This window comes from Mustela putorius, unplaced genomic scaffold (genome assembly GCF_011764305.1).
Source record: "Mustela putorius furo isolate JIRA1106 unplaced genomic scaffold, ASM1176430v1.1 tig00003871_pilon_pilon_pilon, whole genome shotgun sequence".
Classification (NCBI taxonomy): domain Eukaryota; kingdom Metazoa; phylum Chordata; class Mammalia; order Carnivora; family Mustelidae; genus Mustela; species Mustela putorius.
This window is the reverse complement of record NW_025422023.1, coordinates 2323558-2339416: the sequence shown is the minus strand read 5'-3', so window position 1 is coordinate 2339416 and position 15859 is coordinate 2323558. Positions and strand designations below refer to the sequence as shown.

The 15859-nt window shown below is 38.2% G+C and overlaps 1 protein-coding gene across 2 annotated transcripts in view; it reads right to left on the bottom strand.

Moving 5' to 3' along the window:
* GRID2 (glutamate ionotropic receptor delta type subunit 2) overlaps nt 1-15859 on the bottom strand; it is a 1483500-nt gene that overhangs the window by 21447 nt on the left and 1446194 nt on the right. The window contains exons 15-16 of one of the 2 annotated variants that reach the window (XM_004756062.2): nt 9042-9282; nt 3915-6422 (exon numbers count right to left, since the gene is read on the bottom strand). In XM_004756062.2, coding sequence (XP_004756119.1) covers nt 6000-6422; nt 9042-9282 — 664 coding nt within the window. In that variant the 3' untranslated portion in view covers nt 3915-5999. Of the gene's footprint in view, nt 1-3914; nt 6423-9041; nt 9283-15859 lie in introns of those variants that run through there. The other variant, XM_004756063.3, reaches the window with a different exon arrangement.

Below are 15859 nucleotides of genomic sequence, written 5' to 3'. Positions count from 1 at the left end.
TTAACATTGCTTATGGAAGTACTTGAACATATTAGAGATTCAATAACTCTTTCTAGAATAATAAAGTGCATTAAATGAGCTGGATAAGCGATGCCTCTATTTTCAACTTAATTTTAGTGTGTGTGTATTTTTAAAAAACATATCTTATAGATAACTTATGAAACAGATATTAATAGAGGTTTAGCATTAATTTGAAAGTCAACTGTAATGAAATTTTAGAAAGGAATTGAATGTTTAACTATAAGTGTGAAGTAGGTAGAGGTGTCCCTTGCTCCAGGAAGTGGCTGATTCTGAAAAGTTTTATATAATTTAAACTTTTGCAAATTGAATCTTGTTTATTACACATTAGAGGAACTAATTCTCAAAGGTCCCCCTCATGAATCTTTTGTGTAGTGAATAAGCAAGTTGTAGTCTTTTTTGTTTTAGAATTGATGTCCAATTTTTAAAAATTAAAAATAGCCACAGATGTAGGCTACTTAATTCCCAAAAGTTTTCAGTAGAACCAATTTAAAAATTAGACATAGCGTTTTGAAAAACTAAGATGTCCCTTCTACTCACATTTCAAATCTTTTGGCAAGCAAAATATTTATTAAGAGCGCTGTTTCTCAACCCTCCCTACTTCTGATGTATCATTTTTTGATTTTGTGACATATGTTTCTCCTTCTAAAGCATCTGTTATGAAAGCTTAATTAGTTTTTAATTAATGTGAATTAATGTCATCCTGAAAATGGTGTGAATTTTCCATTTCATTGCAGATCGGTTGAGACTTTTGAAATGTTTTGCTAATTCTGAGGCAAGAACCTATAGGGTTTTTCCAAAGGGAAACCAGGCCCTCATTCCTCCTGAAGGCTAGAGAGCCATTCCTACAGCATAGGATAAGTAATGACATGTCAAAATAGCACAACCGTTTTTTTCCCCCACTCTGAGGAAATTCTAGGAAGTGTGCGAACTCAGTAAAGAGGTGTCACTTTGTCCTTTCTTGTGTGTAACAACAAGTTCAGGAAGAGCTTTTAGATAATGAAAAAAAATTTCAACAATTTTTGCTCTGTTACTAAGATTGCATGGCAATAAAACAAATGAGAAAGATTGAAACCAGGGAAATTTGGGAAATTCAGGTGAGAAAATGAGTGACTGCTCCTTCAGTCCATTTCTATCCTCATGGAGGGGGAATCATTATGTGGTGTGTAATTGTTCTGTGCCTCTTTGGATCTCTACACAGGGAGCAAAACCATGAGGTTTCTACTCTTCTGGAAGTGTGTGTGGGTTGGGTGCTGTTTTCCTGGCTTGTCTTCCTGTAAAAACCCTATTATATACTCTTTGGGCTCATAGGTCACCCTGTATCCTGCATCTTAGGTGACAGGAAAGGTGGCCAGGGATCTTAGTTGCAATATAAATAAAAGTTTATACAAGTTGAGACGTCACCTAAAAGGGATTCACTGTGTAGTCCCTTTGAAGCAAATGTAAACAATGAGGAGCTCTATCACAAGTGATTAGACCTGCAGGGATAGAAAATAAGTTCCTGTGGTCCATATCATCCTGACATGGACATCTGAGGGTAGGCATATGTCTCTGAAAGGTACGCAGTTGTTGGTAAGGAGGAGGGGTTGGTTAAAGAGTTTGCCTGGGGCTTATGGAAATTTTCACATTTCTGTAAAGATTTCATGGTCTGGCATCTTGGGAAATCTCCAAGTCTTCTTTGTGGAGGTGATCTAGGTCAAAGCAGGTAGATTCTATTAGCCCATGAGAACTACTGGGAGGGATTGCCCCGGGGACTTGGAGTGGCCAAGGCCAAAGAGGACTGCAGGGTCTTGGGGTGTCTTGTTCCACCTCCTCAGAAAGTCTGTTAGTGGCTGCTGTATCTTGCGTGTTGATGTGGGACAAGGAAAGAGTTGGGTATTGGAACACACCCAGACCCATTTCTAAGCACATGTGTCCATCTACGCCATGTGTGACTGCTTAACACAGTGTCTTCCACAAATGGGTTTTGAGTGAACACTAAGAGAATAAAATAATAAATAAATCAACAAATGATAGAATTAAGTCTGTCAAATATAGCAAACTTTATTTCCTGATTTTTCAAGGTTAGGTAAGTCGTTTCAATCCAAGGGAGCTCATATGCTACTTGATGAGACGGTATTTACTACAGTTTGTTGAAATGATATCTATGGCCGTACTTTTTAGTCATTTATTAATATCTGATCACAAAGATTGGAAATAGGATTTGTTTTTAGGAATAAAAACATTCTAGAAAGAAGTCAGTTTTTAGTGAGAACATTATATTTTGTCAGTTATTGGGAGATGTATATAAAAGCATAAATCCTATGTTTACCAGTATGAAAGTTCTTAGCTCTGACTTATTTACTATGCTCATAGTCCCAAATGTGTTTCTCCACTCCAAATTTCTGATTATAAAATACTAATAGTTTGTTATCCGTGTGGCTTGGAAGGTATTAGGTAGGCTAAGTGATCGTCTCATCTTTTTTTTTCCTTTTTAATTGATGAACCGAAGTACCATTTAGCAAGGTCTATTTTTTGAAGTATTTATTCAGTTGACAACCAATCCCAAATTAAAGGAGATAAAAAGAACATAATTATGAAAACTACAAATTGCCTGTATGTAGCTGCATATGCATGAGGGAAGAAAGGAGGTCTTGTGATTTTCTAAGGTATGACTGAGTCAAAACCTGTGCATAAGTTCTGATGTGGTTGAAAGTGACAACCAGTTCTCTTAATGATTCACCAAAGGAAAAAATTCAACTTCTGAGTAGAAGAAAATTGCATGGATATAAGGTAAATGTCTGGTTTCAAAATAGCAAGGTTGGGGTAAGTGGTGTGGACAGGTCAACGATAGGCTAAAGGAAGTAGCACTAGAGAGAAGCAGAGAGAAGCAGGATCTGGCCTGAGGTCTGCCCCACGCTCTGACATTGGGGAAGTAGCCTGAGAAGTTGATTCACGTGCTGTACTTGGCCGCAGACAGGAGGGAAGGTTCCTAGAGATTTGCAGCCTAGGCTTGGGGAGGGGGCTGGGTGGAGGCATTGTTCCTGAGCCATCCCTGCATTTAAACCATGAGGACCTGTGGATATGACTGAAGCATGGCTGAGTTAGATAATAATAATAATTAAGAAGGACCCAGCTTTAAGTCTTAGATTGTCAAACATCTGGGCAAGCATCTTCTAGTCTCTTCTTTGCAAAACCAGAGAGAGAGTCTAGATCTATATAGTTCCTCATATTTCCAACATCTAAAAAAAAAAATCACTTTTAATAGAATTTTAGAGCAGCAAAGATTTTAATCTAATTAAATATATTTTCAGATATATATTCACTGAGTGAGTTAAATGCTAGACAAAAATATTGTTGTTCAAATGAGGAAAATAACACTGTATTAGAAATAATCTTGAAGTCATTAATTTTCAAATGAATAGATTCAACATGACAAATATTTCCCTAATAACAAAACAATCATTAATACATAAATTCTAAGTTTAAATACCCTTAATTTTCTTCCTTCCTTTCTTTCTCTTTCTTTCTTTTCCTTCCTTCCTCCCTTCCTTTGATGTAACAAACCATCACCCTTTTATCCTTATCATGGTTGCATTGTTTAAATGAATCAGGATAACTCTCTCCCAAAAAAAGTGCTCCCAGAGACATCACAAATAGAAATATATGTGAAGAAAAACAAATATATTGTTAGTTCTAGTTGTTTCAAAGCAGAAAGGCATTCTTTCATTGGTTTAAGACACACACAGTACTGTTTTTAGAGAGCCACTCTTTTTGGCATAGTTCTGCTAGTAAAACGTCATGTGTTTCATGCTTTACTTAACTCAAGATAAATTTTTAGAAAAATTCACTTCGTTCTGTGAGAGAGTAAGCACTGTCAAATTTTATAGTTAAGACTTCAATGGTATGAGAGCAAGTTTAGAAAACATTTTTATTAGACAAATTATTTAGACAAATTATACACAGAAAGCTCTGCCACTCATAACTGAGGCCTCCAAAAAGTGTTTTGTGTATTTGTATAATAGGCAATACATCAAAATAGGCCTATTTTAAATATTGTACATGGTTAACAGTTTGTTGATAGCTAAAATCACGGCAACATCTGGTATGTCCCTATATAGCTTGTTGTAAAGAATTTTTTTTTTTTTTTGTTTTAAAATCAGAGTTGTGAATGAGATCATGAGTGTTACAAGGGAAAACAAGTCGTGCATGCACTTAGGTACTTGTTACCCTGGAAACAAAATGGTTTTTGTATGATAAGAAAATTTTCTGCCTTACACAGTAGACAATATTTGAAGATTTAGTACAAAAACAGTGACAGTACAAGATGCTCCCCAGAACAGAATTAGCATCAAAATATAATATACCTTAAGAATATACCTTTTAATTTCTCCTAAAGCAAATCACATAGGTTGATTCCTATATCAATCCTAGCTACGGAATGAATTAGATTAAAATAAGTGTATGGCTGCGTGAAAACACAGGATAAGTTCTTGCTTCCTACTTACCACATTTTAATGTAAGGGTTACAAACAAAGTTCATTCTCTATTTCTAATAGGTAAGAATGCTACTTTAAAAGGGTTGTGCACAAAGAGCCACCGTGTTTGCTGTCACCCTCCTATACACTTGGCACAAATGTAAAAAATACATAACTCCTCCAAATAGAACTGAATAAAAAGGTGGGGAGGGTTAAGTCAAGAGCCCAGTACGGTCATAACATTTTCTTCTTTAGGGTAATGTAGGACAGTAATTAAGGCCACATCAATATTTCTTAAGGGCTCCCACCTCTCCCCAACTACAGTTGTATCGATTGGCTTTCTGCTTTGGAAGAGAATTTATTAACCTTCAGCGATCTACGTTTCAACTCTTCTAGGGCTCACTCTATGTGCTGCTGTGGACGTGGTCCGGCTGATAGCATTTTCCACTTAGATAATTCATTAAAAGTAAAATTATCAAGGTTAGCTTTATACACTGCTGAGTAACAAATGCAAAACCTACTCAAAGGAGTTACATCTAGGAACAAATATTAAATCGCCCTGGATGTTTTAATAACAAAAGTATAAAATATTCTCTGTTGGCAAACGATGCGAGTCAGAAGAACATTAAAGCAACCTGCCTTTTCTAACTGAAAAGACCCCCTGCCCTATACATAGTTCCTGTATACAATGCTTTTTTTTTTTTAAACTAAAGCTTTATTAAATGAATTGCAATAGCAATGGCCGCCCTTCAATATATATACACATTATATAAGTGCATATATATGTATATATAGATGAGATACTAATTTATTTAACACAATAGAGGCTTCTGCCATATGATAAAGTTTACTGTACATAAGAAAAAACTTTTAATACTGTACAATCACATAAAGGTCATATGCACTGTTGCAGTGCGAGAGTAGTTTTAACTGTAGTCTTGACTGGCGTATTAATGGCTTTTTTTGTAATCCTACAAAATTGCATTCTCATATTATGTGGCCTGAATGGTCTTGAAGTTATCTTATAAACACTGCAGGGGTTACCTTTGGTCCACAGTTAAAGGACACTCAACAGCAGTGGAGCGCTGTATGGATGCAGCAGAAGAATGTAAAAAGACTGAAGTTATTGCAATTATAGTTTTAAAAATAGAGAAATGTTATGTAAGAGGCCTTTATGTAAAATTAATCCTGCATATACTTTTAGTATACTCAGTGCACATTTCCTATACTTGAAGTACAGTATATGAAAAGCGGACTAATAGGATCCTAGTACACTATATTCTGGGGGAACAAGTTGAGTAATGAAAAAAAGTGGAGGGACATGTACAGAAAGAAAGGGAAAAGAGAAAGAAATAGAAGAGAGAGAGAGAAGAGGGAGAAGGTGGAGAGAAGAAACTAGAATTGTTACTAATAATCCTGATTTTTTTTTTTAAATGTTACATCCATGTTAGTCCCACAATATTACAGTTGCTCCTTGCACAGGGAGTCCTACGAAAGAAACAGTGAAGAGATTTTGATGGATGCTCATATGGAGGTGCCTCGGTCTGGGTCATTACCCAGATTGAGCCCCAGGGTAGGAGTTGGTTGATAAGGAATAGATGACATTGTTTTTATAGGACTCCTGAAAAAGCCCCCATTAGGTGCCCTGTGCCTAAAAGGGCCAGTTCGGTGCTCGGGCACGTTGCCAAAGGCGAAACCAGAGGCAGCTTTAGCTGATAGTGTGCGGCTAAGAGTCTGGATCTGCTCTGGGATAAAGGTTGTTGTGGTGATATGAGTGTTCCTGAAATCACTGATTTGCTCCAGTGCTTGTCGTGTTGGCAAAGTGTCAATGTCCAGAGGGGTCAAGTCAATTGACGAGGTGGAAAACTGTTTATGGGGGCTGTCGTCATCTGTGCACAAGCTATTTACACGTCTATGGAGGTGCTCCAGGTCAATTTCCTTGTCATCCTGGAGATGAAGAAAAAGAAGATAAGGTTCTCATCAGTACTAGCTTCCATGGTTAAAAAAAAAAAAAGTAGTTCAGCAAACATGATAGGTAATCAACTGAACTTTGGGATTTATGCATTTAACAAATCTCTATTGAGCACCTAGTATGAGCCAGGCATTGTGCTAGGTTCTGGGGGTACAAATATGACTTTGAAATAAGGTTTTCTATAATAAATATTTTTCTTGCACAAAAAGTTCTCTACATGTCACATGCAACTACAAAAATAGGAGAGCGATTGCCTTCTCTGAGATCAGGGACAGACCTAGGCAAAGCTGTACAAATAAAAAATATGGTTTTAACTTGCTCCCCCTCCACACCTCTTCTTTCCATTTGCTTCCTCCTTTTTCAAGGTGTCTCCCTCCAAGTTGGGTTTCTGTTCTTCTCTGTTATTCCCTCCCTAACCTTAACTTTCCATTCTTGGTGGTAAGTGATACGATATGCTAGTTCACACTGAAGTGTTAGTGACTGTTAAAGGGTTATTTCTCTTCAGGCCAGAGAGATGTGAGATTATTCAGAAAGAGCAACATTCAACACAAGAGAATCCATTTCTAATTGAGGGATGTCATTACACTCAAGTTATTTAGTACCTGAATGAGGCAATATTGTGAGGTCAGTGAGACCTTCAGAGACCTCTTCGAGTCATGACCTGCGAATGACAGCTTTGGTCTAGGGCCAGGTTTATGCTAAATGGCCTCTAAATCAAAGATGCTTTGAGCTATGCTAATGGAGTCTTAGTAAGAAGGGACTTAATAAGGTAAAAGGAAGAGAAATCTCAGATTTCTGGTGTTGAAACCGATTCATAAATCCTTAGGATTTTCACTTAAAGTGAGCATTAAAGCCCAATGTTTGAAAAATAAAACTGGCAAGAAAAAAATTGTCTCTTATCAGTCATGTTTATAGCCAAGTTCAATAAATTAAATTCATGAGGATTTAAAAATACCTATTAATCATAAGAAAAGAAAATATTTATTCATAGATCTGGATTAGCTGTCATGAGTTAGAATGGAGTATGTATTTTTTTCATTGTGCTATTATAGTGCTCCTCAGTGAAAAATATTTTGATGTGCATCACTGTTTTTCCTTTTCCTTTCTCATTTTAAAATCCAATAAAAAATATCCATTAATGCAATATTATCACTGAGACTTTAGAGGGTTGAGAGATATAATTTTATGGTTCCCACAGCAACTGTAATGTACTCATCCATCAACAGATATAATAATGCAAAATTTTAATATCATATATAGTAATTCAAAATATAAGGAGCTTGGGGAGTCCTTAATTTCCAGATTTTTGAGAATATGAAATCTCAGCTATAATGTTGCACTAATGTGGTCTTTTGCATTGAATCACTGTCAATAGAGAACCCAGAAGCTTATTCCATAAAGAAAACACCACAATGAAACCTACTTTTTAGTTCATATTCCGCTAATTTAGAATATATGATCATTCAAATAGGTAAGAAGCTAAGTTTTATCTTTGGTAAGCCAAGCTTTTCCTATATACGCTGCTGATCAATTTTGCATACAAGGCAGTAGAAAGGAATTCTCAGATTACTTTAGAAAAAAATCTGTTTAAAAGAATATAAGCATGTAAAAATTCATATGAATGTGAGAAGTCATTTTTATTTGTGCATTAAAACAGATCTTCTCAGGATTTGCTCTAAGCATCAGTTAGCCAAGGTCTAGTTCCAGAAAGTTTCAAACTGTCCTTTGAAACTATGCAGCAGATCAAATCACACAACAAATTCAGGTCGTTTTCCATTTCAATTTGTGAATGAATAGGATTTCATTATTAACATTTTTTTTTTCACCTTTTTGGTCCAGTAGAAAAAAGATAAGTTAAAAGCAATTTATTTTAACTTCATATTTTCTCTGCTAATTTGTAAATTCCATGATTTTTGATGAAAACAAGGCACATGCTACTTTCAAAGAGATATTATGTGTAACTCTGCAATTATTCTTCCAGACCTCTGAAAAAATTTTAATTTTATTTTATTAAAAATTTAATCCTGGATGATTCTACTCTATGGATTTAATTTATTAAGCTTAGAGCCATCAAGGAACTAAACACATACAATCCCTTCTATAGGTCTACATACAGATAGAGGGAAGGAGCCACTGGGGGTAAAGAGACAAATTCTGATTATTTTCCTATGGCATTGTATAGTCTAGACTGAATCTTAGAGATACAAGTAATTGACCTGTAAGTTAAGCAACTTATTGAAATAAGATGACAAGCATCTTTGTGGACTGGAATTCAAGGGAATCACTCTTTAAGAAAATCACTGAATGAAAGTCTACCCTGAGATTTGGCAGAATTTTAAAGCCCTTGATGGCACATGAAATGAGTCTTTTCAAACACTGCAAGTCTCTTCTTTATTTATCTGGGATGTCCTAAAATGGTCATAGGTATTGGCATTATTGGTTTTTATATTTCATCAATAATTCATTTTCAATATTCCAGGTAAGAAGAAACAAGGACCACCCCCAACCCATTATCCCCTTCCTGGTGATTACCCTCCCTGGAAAGACCACCCACTTGTTGGCTCCACTGAGCACGGAAGCGCTCAATCAAGTACCTCTTTCGATGGGACCCGGGAGCCTTTCCTCTTGTTCCACCACGTCTCCAGCATGGCTATAAAGCAGGAGAGGACAATTCCAGCCGCCAGGATACAAAAGACTCCTGCAAAGCTCTTTATGTCCAGGGCACCTCCTTTCTGCTTTGTGTCCACTGAGGAGTACAGGTCACACTGGCCATTCTTGGGCCACCATTTGTGCTTCAGGATGTCCATGTCACCATTCTGCTGAAGCTCCAGGATCCTTGGGAAAAAGGACACAGCCGTGTGTTAGTGCAGACTTCGTTATTGCCTCGGCCCACAACACAACCATTTATAATCCCACCGCTGAAGGATGGCGGCTGTCAAGGGGAAATGAACGGACAGATTTAGCCTGCAGAGGGACTGACGGGACCCTGAAAACGTTACTGCTCCGACTTTAGAGACAGAGGCGTGCCGCAGGCTGTCCTCTTCCCCTTCTGTACCCTCTCTCGCTCCCTCCTTCCTTCCTGTTCTTCTTCTTAATTTTTTTGATTTTATTCTATAATTCTAAATATCCATACCCCCTCTGCCCCCTGCTTTGTTGCAATGTGTCTTGACAATTACATTTCAGAGGCACTGATTTTATGGGACTTCAAGCTGCTACAGTTCTGTGTTCCCTCCCTCCCTGCAGAAGGACGCTCTGGATCTTAACGCTTTTATGAGGAACACTTTGCTGCTTAGAGCGAGATGCTGGCAGAATGTCGCCCAGCATATGTTACGCACAAAGAAATTCAATTAAAAAGTCTTCTATTATTTAACACAGTGTGGGAGAAAGCCCTGGGACAAGTTTGAAGTTGATAAAATACATCATTTTTGGTTTTTCACACAACTGATGTAGTTTCCCTTTCAATGCCAAAGGGGAAAATAATCTTACCTTGGAGAACAAGAAGAAAAGTTGACCAGAGGCTTTTAGAAGTAGTTAAATTCAAGTCAGAAATACCCTTCTTTGTCTCCTTTTTATCCCCCTGAGTCTGGGGCCAGCTGTAAAGCTGCAGCTTTTTTAAAGTGTGATTTTTCATAGAGGTTTTATTCTCATTTCCAAATACTCTTTAGGCTTTACCCTAGACCAGCCTACCTCTGGCCCTCCCCTAGGTATGTCTCCCTCACAGGGTGAGAATGGCCAAGGCCAAGGTCATGAACTTGTCCAGAGTGTGCACCGTCCTCAGGGGTTCCTAGGATTTCCCACCAATTTCCCACCTAAATGGTCAGAGAGCTCTGTCAGGACCTGGGAAAATTTATCCCACACATTTCTTCCTGAGGGCAGATCTCATAGCCGCAAAGCCATTGCAGGTGTCTAGAGTGATGTTCAGAGAGTGTGGACTCAGTTCAGATGTACGAGCTCAGGCGTGTACATCTTCCTGTAGGTGATCCTTCACTGTGCAGGACAGAGCTGGAGGTGGAAGCGAGGGGGGCAGGGACCGTCTCGCTGGGCCACCAGGTAAGTGCAATCCTCCAAGCTAGTCACAAATTAGAAACTCAGACCTGACCTCCTATGGGCATGAAGGTATATTTGTCAAGATAAGAGGACTGAACATATTTTATCAAAGAGTCTTTAGCTCGACTTATAATTTGCCCATAGCCTTCGGATATATGGACTTCTACTTCTCCTCTTGCCCTAGGTCTTGGGTTATTTGGGAAGACACTGCTTAAAACCTTAGAGAGAAGAACGATGTCTATTCGGAAAAAGTAAATAACTCTTTGGGTGGTGCATTGCCTGTTTACCTGTTTATGTCATCCCTATGTTAAGAATGAGTTAAAAGATAACGGCGGTCAACATTCAACCTGAGTCAGCCAGGAATAAGTCCAGCCCTGAGGGCTGTGAGGGAGAGTTGGTCTCATCCCCAGTGCCTCAGCTGACATCCTAGGATGGACATTGCACTGGAGCTTCCCTTATAACTTGGACTTCTCCTTTCTTATGATTTTGCTCTGTCTAAAGCTCTGTTGCTTCGGAGGGTTGCTCAAGAAATGCAATTAATTAGATTAATTGAATTTACCAAGATGATTATGAATATTGATGGATTATATTTCACCCTTATTCCTGCCTCTTCTCAGAGTTATTTGTATTTCCAGAATTTTTAAAAATTGTGTTCCACAGGACACTAGTTCCTAGAGGAGATTCTGCAAGAAAAGGGTTTTGTGGCATTAACTTTGAGAAACACCCGCTCAGACATTTACAAAGAAGTCAGCATATTAAAGGCTCTAAGAAGACCTGTGGAAAGGAACACTTGTTTGATTTTGTTTAATTCGGCATTTCTCAAAATTACCTAACTTTCCTTCTTTTTTCATTTTTTTCTCCTGTAATAATATATAGTAATAATTCATGGAGCTGGAGTTTTGAAGAATACACTTGAGAAATAGTGCCTTCGTGGGGCACTCGGCTGGCTCAGTCAGTAAAGTATAAGATTCTTGATCTCAGGATCATGAGTGTGAGCCCCACCCCAGGCACTGAGCTCACTAAGTACATACATACATACATACATACATATATACATATGTCTATAGATACAGAAATAGTAGGAACATCTACTCATGGAAACCAGCAGCACTGCATTACATATTACACACATCTGTAATCTTTAATCGCAGCATCAAGGTTGCTTGCTTGGCTTATCTGCAAATACATTCAAGTCATGTTGGCTAACCCATTAGCTATTTGCATACCTAAAGGCGCTGGGGAATCAGAACACCATTGAATACCTTGAAGGGAAAATTTAGTCATCTTGAAAAAAATAATCTTCTTGGGGTGCCTGGTGGCTCATTTGATTAAGCATCTGCCTTGGGCTTAGGCCATGATCCCAGGGTCCTGGGAATGAGCGCCGCATTGGGGGCTCCCTGCTCAGCGGGGAGCCTGCTTCTCCCTCTGCCTCTGACCCTGTTCGAGCTCTCTCTTGCTTTCTTTCTCAAATACACTAAATCTTAAAAAAAGAATATTCTTGAATTTGAGATTATAGGCATACATAGAAATAAAAGGAAACTACAGCAGCATTTGCTTAATGAGAACATACCCAGGCACAAAACGGGCACCCAAATTTCCAAGCCGGCCTCCTGCTCCCCAAACTATATAGGTCGATGTTTGTAGAAGTGGAAGAGTTTCCCTTCACAACACTTATACCATTTATAATGATTTGTGGTTCCTTGATTGTCTGTTCCCCTTTCTGGAATGAGGACTCACCATCTTCCATCCTGCCTCACACAGAGCAGGGAAGTATTTATTTTTTTTTCTTTTTCTTTTTTAAAGATTTTATTTATTTATTTCACAGAGACAGAGATCACAAGTAGGCAGAGAGGCAGGCAGAGAGAGAAGAGGAAGCAGGCTCCCCGCTGAGCAGAAAGCCCGATGTGGGGCTCGATCCCAGGACCCTGGGATCATGACCTGAGCCGAAAGCAGAGGCTTTAACCCACTGAGCCCCCCAGGCGCCCCAGGAAGTATTTATTGATTGGATATGTTCAACATGGTTTTGATGAAAGGATGTTGCCCTCAGATTCTACTTTTTCTTATCGCTGATGCAATTTTCTAACTTATTCCACTCCTTCTTATTAATCTATCCAGTCAATAAATATTTAGAGAGTGGTCTCATGCCGGGTATTGTTTTGGGGAGGAAATTTATGTTAAACCACACTGCACATTCAGCCAAAATGGCCTGAGCAACAGTGGGATACTGTTTCATGTTAATTTATTCTTTCATTCATTCCCCTGTTCATTCAGGAACCAGTAATTGCCTACTCTGTCTCCTCAGTGGCATCTGGTGTCACAACGTGTCCCTATCATTTCTATACCTGAAAAATGATTTTTTTAAAATTTTTTTATTTTTTCAATTTATTTATTTTCAGAAAAACAGTATTCATTATTTTTTCACCACACCCAGTGATCCATGCAATCCGTGCCCTCTATAATACCCACCACCTGGTACCCCAACCTCCCACACCCCCGCCACTTCAAACCCCTCAGATTGTTTTTCAGAGTCCATAGCCTCTCATGATTCACCTCCCCTTCCAATTTACCCCAACACCCTTCTCCTCTCTAACTCCCCATGTCCTCCATGATATTTGTTATGCTCCACAAATAAGTGAAACCATATGATAATTGACTCTCTCTGCTTGATGAAAAAATGTTCATCATCATTAGCCCTCAGGGAGATTCAAATTAAAACCACATTGAGATATCACCTTACACCAGTTAGAATGATTTGGTTTTAAAAATGATTGAGGTATACACACATACTCTATGACACCCATTTTGATGCTAATAGGAGTAAAGGGCCTTAAATCCAAAGAATTCATTTAATTGTGGAACTTTTAGGTTCAGCAAGCTGGGGGGTAGGAGTTGCTGTGGGGGAAGAGTGAGCAGACTTCTCTATTTGTCCTCACACCACAAAGATGTCTTTATGTATGGTCGACCTCAGAAAGCACAGAGGTATTACACGGACACCCCATTTGGGAGGACAGGCAGAACAACTAGATTGTAGGATCTCTCAATCAAGCTCTGAGTAGCCCACAACAGAGTCTAGGAATACAGGGTTGGTGGTATAGAAATGTTGGAAGGGAATGAAAATATTTTCTAAGCTCAGAGTTCTGCCGTAAATTTTTGCTGCAGAATTTAATGCTCCTGGAAATTCCATTAGAAAAGTGTCACTACACTCTCCCTTTTGCCTTTTAACAAAAACCTATTTAAGTACAAGATAAAGGAAGCTTAGCAAAATCTAATGCACTGCCTTAAAGACAAATTGGATGAGCCCTTATATAATAAATGAAGATATAATATATTTCAAATGTTCAAAAGCACTGGCATCTTTAAATGAAACTTGAATCATACCTAAAGGAAAGTTCTGTATTTTAATTATGAGCATCACTGATGCGAGTGTGTGTGTGTATGTATAACATTGCAAGAATCTAGTTGCACAGTTCTTAATGTGTGCAGATTTTTAGTTCCGTGGAATGATTGTTTTTGCTGTATTTACAATTTCCACTAGATGGCAGTCTTTGCTCACAGAGAACAATATTTCTGCCTTGACAGCAAAGTGGTGGGTCTGAAAGGTGTCAAGTATAAACTTCTCAGAGCTGTAACTATTAGAAAGGAAGTTGGACATTAGGCCTTGGTGAACAATTAGATGAATGAAAACTCTTCTTGGAATGTAGTCAGAAAAATTCCTGCCATTTTCACTCCAGAGTGCTGAGAGCCATACTTTAGCACTTTTGAGAGTCGTTGTGAAAATTCATGAAGCCGAAAACAAAAGCACCTTGATCATTACTTGCCGCTTTGTAGGCTACAACAACTTGAAAGCTAGAATTATTATAATCAGGGTGTGTGACAACCATTCTTTCTTTGGACCTGTTCTGTACATATTTCTTAATGGAGAGCTATATTCCCAGAGGAATCAGTAAATGATTGATTCACTGACAAGAACATTGCATTTCCTTTTTCTGTCCAAAAGTATTAAAACATTTGTCATCCCATTGAACACAAAAACCTTAGCAGTCCATAAAAGCTAACTTCAATTTGAAAATGGCTAATAGATCAATTCTGCATGCATTGAATTCTTTATTGATATAAATGAGCAAATTTCAGGGGAAGTGAGTAGAGAAGCAGAAGAGCCTTCTTTCATATTCAAATAAAAATATTCAACAAGTTTGAGGTGTTCATCTTGAAAAGCTTTTTACTTACTTTGAAGATAAAACAACCTCATTCGTGTGTGAGAATTACTCTAATTATTGATCATTTACTATTCTTAATTGCTGCTCTGGAAATTGATTTTCAAATTAATTTATAACAAAACAGGTTACTGAAAGATGAATGCAAATTTCTGATCCCACTTAGGCAACTTTGATTTTGCCTTTAAATACCAATGTAGTCTATAGATTCTTTTCTAATTTTCTTTCTTTCTTTTTTAAAAAATTTATTTGACAGAGAAAGAGATCACAAGTAGGCAGAGAAGCAGGCAGAGAGAGAGGGGGAAGCAGGCTCCCCGCTGAGCAAGGAGCCTGATATGGGGCTCGATGTGGGCCTTGGTCCCATGACCCTGAGATCATAACCTGAGCCGAAGGCAGAGGCTTAACCCACTGAGCCACCCAGGTGCCCCTCTTTTCTAATTTTCTTACCCACAGGTAAATCTCTGCTGAACTGTAAAAACGATACTGGTTAAACTGAGAAAAATGACACCTGACTTTTTGATTGTTTCTTCTGGGAACAAATCTAGAGGTAATCAGAGGGTTTAAACACTTAAGTACAGAAATTTTTGTTTTCGGGCCATGTATGTAGGAGCTCCTGTGACACTTTCTGCAGTTGGAGTTCTTCCCCCACATTCACAGAAGCATCAACTACTAGAATAGAAATGACAGAAGACATCATCAAATCTCTCCACTCCCCCCTCCACTCATTCTATGGAGGAGAAACGGAATCATATAGGACAATAATTGCCCCAAATTATCCCATTCAACCCACAAAAAATAATTTATGTATCACACTGGGGTAGCGTGAGCTGCAAGTCAGGGGGCTCCAGCCACTCCTGGCTCTGCTTCGGCTGTTTTGAAGGCTGAAGGGATCAATATTTTAGTGATATTCTAGTACCTCATCTACGATACATCTGTTGGGAAGTGCTGTTGTAGAGACAAGATGACTTTTTTAGTGACTAACAGTAAATTCTCTAGTTAGGGCTAGAGTTCAGTACTGTCTTCCAACACATTCCCCTGTTACCCTACATAACCTCTAATATGTAACTATTTAGAGAAAAGCTCTCTCTTTTAGTTTCACAGATTTGTTAGACTCTAAGTAAAACTGTTATCAATAGGTTTCTTCTAAACCA